The following is a 9,650-nucleotide window of genomic DNA, read 5'->3' on the forward strand; positions in this document are numbered from 1 at the left end:
GCTGTTTGCACGAATCTTAAAAGAGTGTGAAGATAAGCATTCTAGCCCTGGAAACCCCATTCATTTAGGCCATTCCTTTCCCTACTAATGTCCCAGGTTTCTCCTATTTAGGCAAGTGTAACTCTCCCAGCGTTGTTGAGAACATTGATTAAGGTAATGCATGTGAAGACCCTTTGTAAGCTCTAAAGCACTATACAAATGTCACTCATACTGTTTATCTGTGACCTTCACATTATAAAGATCATGCCGAAGAAGCCAGCAGAGGAAGGAAATGATTCGAAGGAAGTGCCAGAAGCATCTGCCCCACAGAACCATGGGAAACAGCTGTGCCCCCCGGGAAATCCAACTACCTCTGAGAAGATTCACGAGACATCTGGTAAGAGGAAAGAATGCGGGAACAACCCCGCTGGCTTCCCTGGCGATGTTCAGGTGTGTGGACTGGGTGTGTGGCTTGGATCCCAGACAAGCCCGGGTCCAGGCTGGGCTGAGGAGCTCGCCCAGCTCCAGATGAGATGTTAGACGTGACCTCCAGAGACACAGACTGGAGTTCTCATCCATAGAAAAACCACGTGACTTGGGGCAAGTCTTCCAAATTTTCTCAGCTCCAGATTCCTCGTCCATAAGATGGAAATAAAGAATCATAGTTCATAGATTGTTTGGAGGCATTAAATTTAATCTAGAAGGCCTGATGACATGAACGGTGCTCAGGCGATTCTATCTGTGGTAACCTGGGATCATATCTTACTCAGCTCAGTGCCTGTTACCCAATACAGGTGTACTTCAGAGATATTGCAGGTTCGGTTCCAGACCACTGCAATAAAGTGAGTCACACACATTGTTTTTTTGGTTTGGCAGTGCATACAAACATTATGTTTACACTACAGTGCAGTCTACTAAGAGTGCAATAGCGTTATGTCTAAAAATGTACATACCGTAATTTTAAACTAATTCATTGTTAAAATGCTAACAATCTTCTGAGCCTTCAGTGAGTCACTCTTTTTGCTGGTGGAGGCTCTTGCCTGGGTGGTGATGGCTGCTGGCTGATCAAGGTGGTGGCTGCTGAAGGCTGGAGTGGCTGTGGCAGTTTCTTAAAAGAACACAACAGTGAAATTTGCCACATCGATTAGCTCTCCCTTTCATGAAGGGTTTGCCTGTAGTATGTGATGCTATTGGACAGCATTTTACCCACAGGAGAACTTCTTTCAAAGTTGGAGTCAATCTTCTCTAGCTGTGAAAGTCCTAGATGGCATCTGCTTCCAATAGAAGGCTATTTATCTACATTGAAAATCTGTTGTTTGGTGTAGCCACCTTCATCAGTGATCTTAGCTAGATCTTCTGGATAACGTGCTGCAGCTTCTCCATCAGGGTTTGCTGCTTCACCTTGCACTTTTATGTTATGGAACGGCTTCATTCCTTAAACCTCATGAACCAACCCCTGCTAGCTTCACACGTTTCCCTGCAGCTCTTCACCTCTCTCAGCTTCATGGACTAGAAGAGAGTTCTGGTCTTGCTCTGAATTAGACTTTGGCTTAAGGGAATGTTGTGGCTGGTTTCGTCAAATATCCTGACCACTCAAACTTCCTCTATTTGAGCAGTAAGGCAGTTTTGCTTTCTTCTTCGTGTGTTCGCTGGAGTATTAGTATGATTATTTCCTTCAAGAACTTCTCCTTTGCATTCACAGCTTGGCTGTTTGGTGCAAGAGGCCGAGCTTTCAGCCTGTCTTGGCTTTCAGCAGGCCTTCCTCACTAAGCTTAGCCATTTCTAGCTTCTGATTTAAAGTGAGAGACATGCGACTCTTCGTTTCATTTCAACACTTAGCGGCCATTGTAAGGTTGTTAATAATCCTCATTTCAGTATTGCTGTGTCTCAGGAAATAGGGAGGCCCAAGAAAGGAAGAGAGACGTGGAACAGCTCATCGGTGGAGCAGTCAGAACACATACAACATTGGTCGATTAAGTTTGTCAACTTCTTTGGGTGCAGTTCATGGTACCCCCAAAACCATTACACACAACAGGGTGATTATAGTCAATAATAACTTAATTGTACATTAAAAAAACTGAAAGAGTCTAACTGGATTGTTTGTAAGGCAAGGAGAAATGCTTGAGGATGGATACCCTATTTTCCATGATGTGATTATTATGCATTGCATGCCTGTATCAAGCATCTGATGTACCCCATAAGAATATACACCTACGGTGTACCCACAAAATAAAGAACAAAAATTATTTTAAAACACTAAAAACAATAAAACAATTGTAGTAATAATATCAAAGCTCACTGATCACATATCACTATAACGGATATAATAATAATGGAAAAGTGTAAAATTGGTGAGAATTTCCAAAAAAAAAAATTGCAGCACCTGCGAAGCAGTATGAACATGAGGTGCAATAAAACAAGGTATGCCTGTGTGCCCTTAACAAATACGTGCTGGATTAAAGGAGGTATGGGTGAATGTTCCCGTAAGTGAAAGGTTGGGAATCTAAGCCTGAGAAGAGAGGAGCCACAAGCTAAACCTTTAATTGGCATTTGGCCTGTATTGGTGTGGGTCTAAGGTCTCAGCCTCTCTAAGCCAGAGAATGTGAAAAACTGGGTAAAGAAGGCCCATGGGCACTTGGGAGGGGGGAGGCATCTCCTGTTTTTGAGTAAACAGAGCCTAACACTCTCCAACCTATCCAATCCTCACTTTCCAACTCTTCTCCATCATAGGACCAAAAGGGGGAACATGCCTGGACCCACAGACTGCGTGAGAGAAAGCAGGTGGTGATTTATGAAGAGATCAGCGACCCTGAAGAAGATGACGAGTAACTCCGTAAGTGAACCTTCCGCTCACCCCCCACATCCCTGCAGATGTGCTATTCTGTTATGGTACTGGTATCCCATCTGTCACTTGCTCCCCAAATCATTCCCTTCTTATAATTTTCTAGGGTACATCATTGGGGCTGAATGATGAGATTTCCCATGCTCTTTCTACTCCCTGCCCTGTATATATCCAGGGATCCTCCCTACCCAGGATGCTGTGGGCTCCCAAACCCCAGGTCAGCCCTGATATGTGGCCACACCTTCCTCTAGCCTAGGAATTGATAACCCAGGCGAGGAAGTCACTGTGGCATGAAGAGATGGTTCACTTTGAGGAACCGTGGAAGGCATGTGCAGGTGCTGAGATAGGGCAGAATAGGAGTGTGCAGGGTCTGCAGGTCAGGAGGAGTTGAGATTGAGTTGTCACGTGGTGGGAACTCACTGCCACTTACTTTCCTTCTCTCTTCTTGCCTCAGCCTCGGGGATATGACACATGCCCATGATGAGAAGCAGAACGTGGTGACCTTTCACGAACGTGGGCATGGCTGCGGACCCCTCGTCATCAGGTGTACAGCAAGCGAAAGCAAGTGTTCACAACAGTGAAAAGTTGAGTGTTATTTTTCTTAGTGTGACAAGAGTTTGATGTCAGCGTTCACACTGTATTTTCTTACACTGTGTCATTCTGTTAGATATTAGCGTTTTCATTGATGAGCAAGACATGCTTAATGCGTATTTCGCTTTGTGTATCCATGCACCTACCTCAGAAAATAAGTATTGTCAGGTATTCTCTGCATAGAACAGCACTACCCTCCTCTCTCCCCAGATGTGACTACTGAGGGCAGTTCTGAGTGTGTAATTTCAGATTTTTTCCTCTGCATTTACACACACACACAAACCACACCACACTACACACACACACACACACACACACACACACACACCAAGTACCAGTATAAGCATCTCCCATATGCTTTTCCCATTGCCATGCATCCTGGTCAAGCTCCCCTCACTCTGTTTCATGTTCAGCACGTACTCCCTCATCCGATTCCCCTCTGTCAGTCACTGACATTTAATAAACTTTTGCAAACGTTCCCCAGTTGTTTGCTCCTCTCATTATTGTGCATACAGCTCTGTGCACGTGTGTGAATATTTCTTTAGGAAAGATTCTTAGAAGTGGAATTGCTGTGTCAAAGGAGTCATTTATTCAACAAAACCTAATGAGTGCGTCCTCGTGCTGAGCGCTGTTCTAGGGTGCAGGAGTGACATCAGGGAACAAGGCAGACAGAAGTTCCTGACCCCGTTCTGGAGGAGGATGTTTCCAGTTGTTGGGTTTTGTTTGTTTGTTTGTTTCTTCTAGAGATGGGGGCTTGCTCTGTCCAGGCTGGAGTGCAGTGGCATGATCATAGCTCAATGCAGCCTTGAACTTCTGGGCCCAAGCGATCCTCCCTCCTCAGCCTCCAGAGAAGCTGTGACTACACGCATGCACCATCATGATCCACTAATTTTTTTAGGTTTTGTCAAGAAAGTCTTGATCTGTTACTCAGGCTGGTCTCAAAGTCCTGGGCCAAAGCGATCCTCCCACCTTGGCCTCCTAAAGTACTAGGATTACAGGAGTGAGTCACCATGCCTGGCCCCCAGTTTTTATTTTGATAGAGACCATACACTTCAGTCCTGGAGCAGGATTCTGCAGCAGGTGGTTGGGCATCTTGGCCTTTGCTCTCTGAATGATTTTTGGGTTCAAGGTCTGGGATGGTCCATTTGGGAGTATGTGGGAGGAGACACAGATGAAATCGTCATTTGGGGAACATGAAGGAATGAGGAAGATGCGTGCACTGTAGACCCTGTGATGGACAGGGAATAGAAGAGTCCATTTAATCTCCATGCAGGGGAACAATCAGTGCGAAAGTCCCCTGGACAGAAGCATGAGACTGCCCATCACGGGTCTCACCAATCAAAGGCCTGGGGGCTGGGGGGGGGGCGATGATTTGGGAATGGGACAGTTCTTTCTCACATGTACCATTGCACAGTGTGGAGGGGAAACGGTTGTGGGGAAGGGAAGGGCAGAGGGGAGTCTATTTTAGAACAAACCATTGTGTGTGAATGAAGACATCAAAGCTCCATTCACATACAATGGACTTAAAACACCAGCCCCAGGTGGAGGCAGGATTGGAGCAGTTTTGACCATCCATGGCCATCAAACGAGGACACTATCATCATTATGCCTATATGATAGATGAGAGATGGAGTCCCAGAGAGATGGTAGGCATCCTGTCACAGGTCCTACAGCTGGCAGGTGCAGGCGGAGCTGAGTTTGGAGCTCACTGACTTCAGAAACATTAAGGAGGAAAGGTGTGTGTGGTGGAGGGAGGGAGAATTGAACAAGCCCCGGGCTCTGTTTCCAATCACAATGTAAAGGCTGTGGTTCATTTACCGAAGACAAGGAGCCCCAGGAGAGAGAGAGTGCAGGGAGGGAGAGGCAGTCGTGGTCACAGCACGGACAGTGGGAGACAGAGATATGCAGGGTGGGCAGAAGAGAGGCAGGCAAAGAAGCAGGGGAGACACAAAGCCACATGTGGGCTGTCACAGCCACCAGAGGGAGAGGGTGCCTGGAAGGAGGTTGTGGGGCTCCAGGAGCAGTAGAGGTTCCCCAGATCTGCGAGCATGCCCTGCCTGGCACTGCAGGAAAAGGTGGCTGCCACCCAGGTCAGTGTGGACGTACCTCTACCTGTGTCTCAGAGGAAACAAATTCTATTTTATCCCAATGTAGTTCTGTATTACACAGATGTAACATTCGGCTACTAGATATCGAGAGCCTTATCCTCCATGCAAATAGAGGAGAGGATACCCCAAAAGAGATAATGAAGGATTTGATTTTTCTTTCTCCCTGGGATGATGGGATCCATAAGTTGGTTCCCCAAACCCACAAGACAGATACAAGGAAGGGTGGCTGGGAGATTGTGAGTTATGACAGGCAACATTTTTCCTTAGGTTCCACGGGTATATAAAGCTCCGGACCATCTTTCTATCATGGATAGATAAAGAGTGAACATGGTCCCCTCTCCACAAATGTGTTTCTCTCCTTCATTATTACTGTAAAGGGCTGAAGTCACACCAAGTCCTGATACATTAGTTTTTCGTGTTTTTTTTTTTTTTTTTTGAGACAGAATCGCATTCTGTCGCTGAGGCTGGAGTGCAGTGATGCAAGTACAGCTCACTGCAGCCTCGATCTCCCAGGCTCAAGGGATTCTCCCACTTCAGCTTCAGATCTAGTTGGGACTACAGGCACACACCACCACGCCCAGCTAGTTTTTGTATTTTTTTGTAGAGACGGCATCCACTATGTTGCCCAGGGTGGTCTGGATCCCCCGGCCTCAGGCAATCCTCCTGCCTCAGCCTCCCAAAGTGCTGGGATGGCAAGTGTGAGCCACCTCGCCAGGCCTTCACTTTCTTTAATGAACAATTATCAGAGTTTCATCTTAGAGGCAAAAGTGGCTACTGCCAGCCAATCTGTCTGTGGTGTTGGAGGGGACTCTGGCTGATTCAGATGTTTCTAATGAACTTTTTTTTTTATTATACTTTAAGTTTTAGGGTACATGTGCACAATGTGCAGGTTTGTTACATATGTATACATGTCTCATGTTGGTGTGCTGCACCCATTAGCTCGTCATTTAACATGAGGTATATCTCCTAATGCTATCCCTCCACCTCCCCCGACCCCACAACAGGCCCCGGTGTGTGATGTTCCCCTTCCTGTGTCCATGTGTTCTCATTGTTCAATTCCCACCTATGAGTGAGAACACGCGGTGTTTGTTTTTTTGTCCTTGGGATAGTTTGCCGAGAATGATGGTTTCCAGCTTCATCCATGTCCCTACAAAGGACATGAACTCATCATTTTTTATGGCTGCATAGTATTCCATGGTGTATATGTGCCACATTTTCTTAATCCAGTCTATCACTGTTGGACATTTGGGTTGGTTCCTCTAATGAACTTTTAAATTAAACTACATGATGATTATCCTAAGGCCCTTTCCAGCTCTGTGTTTTTTTTTTTTGATTCAGGGTTTGGAGATTTTCAGAGGCTTTGTTACAAAGAGAATCTCCTGGGCGGGCGCGGTGACCCACTCTGTGATATCAGCACTTTGGGAGGCCGAGGCAGGCAAATCACTTGAGGTCAGGAGTTTGAGACCAGCCTGGCCAACAGGCTGAAACCCCCGTCTCTACTAAAAATACAAAAATTAGCCGGTAGTGGTGGCTGGCCTCTGTGAATTCCAGTTACTGCGGGCAGTGAGGCGGGAGAATCCCTTGAACCTGGGAGACGGAGGGTGCAGTGAGCCGAGATCACACCACTGCCCTCCAGCCTGGGCGACAGAGTAAGTCTGTCTCAAAAAGCAAACAGCATCTCTCGCCTACAGTGATTTGAGCTGTGGTCTTGTCTCCTTGGGTTTCTCTGTCAGTCTGACCCCATCTACTCTATCTCCCAGGAATGCCTCAATATTTCTGGTGGACCGCTGACACCCTTTCCTATTTTCCTCTACTGTTAAGAGTTGACCCTTGAAAACATTTTCTTCCCAGTTCAATGGAATGTTGAGTAGGGCACGGGATCTATCTGCCATCTTGCTCCAATCATCTGGTTTTAGATATTTTATGTACTTTTCTCACTATATACGTGTAATTTTTTTCAATTTGGTTTTCTAAATGGTTATTACTGGTATGTAGAAAACCTATCTATGATTGTATATAATATTTTGTTACCTGTCTGGGTGCAGCTTCCCCTGCATTTTGGCACAAGACTCAACCTGTTTTTTTCTCCAAAATAAATGTGACAGGCTGGGTGCGGTGGCTCACGCCTGTAATCCTAGCACTTTGGGAGACTGAGGCGGGTGGAACACCTGAGGTCAGGAGTTCGAGACCAGCCTGGTCAAGATGGTGAACCCCCTGCTCTACTAAACATACAAATAAAAAAATTAGCCAGGCATTGGTGTTGCATGCCTGTAGTGCCAGCTACCAGGGCAGCTGAGGAGGGAGGATCACGTAAACTCAGGAGGCAGAGATTGCAGTGAGCCGAGATCGGGCCACTGCACTCCAGCCCGGGGGACATAGACTCTGTCTCTAGATAAAAAACAAAAATAAAAAAAAGAAAATTCATTTCACAGGCATTAGATATCCCATAGGCATGAACTCCCCTACACTTCTAGATTGTATCACCAGCCCCTTTGGCAGCAATTTGGGAAGCCAGATCCCACATTTGGAAGTGTGGTGTTTTGTACAATCCAAAAGTGGTAGCAGAGGCCAGGTGCGGTGGCTCACACCTGTAATCCCAGCACTTTGGGAGGCCAAGGCAGGCAGATCATGAGGTCAGGAGTTGGAGATCAGCCTGGCCAGAATGGAGAAACCCCGTCTCTACTAAAAATAAAAATACAGAAATTAGTTGGGCATGGTGGTACATGCCTGTAATCTGAGCTACTTGGGAGGCTGAGATAGGAGAATTGCTTGAATCTGGGAGGCACAGGTTTCAATGAGCTGAGATCACACCACTGCACTTCAGCCTGGGCAACAGAGGGCAACTCCGCCTCAAAAAAACAAAAAACAAAAAACAGAAACAAAAAAAAGCAAAACAAACAAACAATAAAAAGTGGTAGCAGAAATCAGAAAGTCCAGATATGTAGGTAATTGGCCTGGCTGTACGGCAGCAGCCAAGGATGAACACTAAATGCTCCCAGGCGAGTCCTGACTTCACCAAGTAACTGGAGTACCCATCTGTGTTAGTTAATTGCCTTTATCTGAAGGAAAAATAAAACTCATGTCTCTGTGACAACCAGGTGCTTACAACTTGGAGCGAGGCACCTAGGCTAAACTCCACTGGTGACAGGGAGACAAGGACATCATCTTCCTCAACGTTCACATTTCAAAGAGATGGCTCCAAGGCCCTAAAGAAAGACATTCCTAGGGGATGGGCGTGGTGGCTCATGCCTGTAATCCCAGCACTTTGGGAGGCTGAGGCTGGAGGATCACTTGAGGCCTGGAGTTCAAGTTCAAGACATTCCTGAGTTCTAGGATGGCCAGAGGCTTACAGATCAAAGGAAGAATTTACAAATACAAATTTTCTAAAGGAAATGCTCTAAGGAAAGTGAAATGGAGACAGGTTTCTCCTTCTCTCTTGGCAACAGGAAAAATTAAATTTTATGTTACTTACCCTTACAATTTCCCCCTTTTGTTAATTGTTTTATAGGAACACTACAATTTTCTAATTATCTCCACTGCTGTTTCTATCTTTCTCTGCATAGTTTACAGCCACCTAGATATCCAACAAGTCCATAGTAAGATGCAAAGCAAAGCAATTATCAACATTGTAATAGAATGCTTTTTTTTTTCAGGACGGAGTTTCACTCTTGTTGCCCAGGCTGGAGTGCAATGGTGCGATGTCAGCTCACTGTAACCTGTGTCTCCTGAGTTCAAGCGATTCTCCTGCCTCAGCCTCCCAAGTAGCTGGGATTACAGGCATGTGCCACCACGCCCAGCTAATTTTGTATTTTTTGTAGAGATGGGATTTCACCATTTTAGCCAGGCTGGTCTTCAACTTCTCACCCTAGGTGATCCACCCACCTCAGCTTCCCAAAGAGTTAGGATTACAGATGTGAGCCACCATACCCTGCCTAGAAAGAATTTTTAAATTCAGTATAATACTCACCCTGTCAGGGGGTGGGGCAACCTTTAAGCACATCATATTGGTTAACTGTGTCAAAGTCAAAATAAATTATAGAGACAAATCCCTAAATCAAATGCTATATTTGGGAATCACAAAATTGCAATTCAGGGCATACACACAGACTAGGGTGGTCTTCAGTATGTCC

The 9,650-nt window shown here is 45.8% G+C and overlaps 1 protein-coding gene across 1 annotated transcript; it reads left to right on the forward strand.

Annotated features, from left to right (window-relative positions):
• The first annotated feature begins 243 nt into the window (after window positions 1–243).
• Window positions 244–2,808, forward strand: LOC115834279 (protein SSX2-like). The gene is made up of 3 exons (XM_030809022.1): window positions 244–376; window positions 430–431; window positions 2,710–2,808. Exons 1-3 carry the CDS (start codon window positions 244–246, stop codon window positions 2,806–2,808), a joined length of 234 nt encoding a protein of 77 aa, XP_030664882.1.
• The last annotated feature ends 6,842 nt before the right edge of the window (window positions 2,809–9,650 follow it).

This window comes from Nomascus leucogenys, unplaced genomic scaffold (genome assembly GCF_006542625.1).
Source record: "Nomascus leucogenys isolate Asia unplaced genomic scaffold, Asia_NLE_v1 001214F_47951_qpd_obj, whole genome shotgun sequence".
Lineage (NCBI taxonomy): Eukaryota > Metazoa > Chordata > Mammalia > Primates > Hylobatidae > Nomascus > Nomascus leucogenys.

Excerpts from the sequence above, each read along its gene's own strand:
- LOC115834279 (XM_030809022.1), top strand. The coding sequence starts at position 244 with ATGCCGAAGAAGCCAGCAGAGGAAGGAAATGATTCGAAGGAAGTGCCA.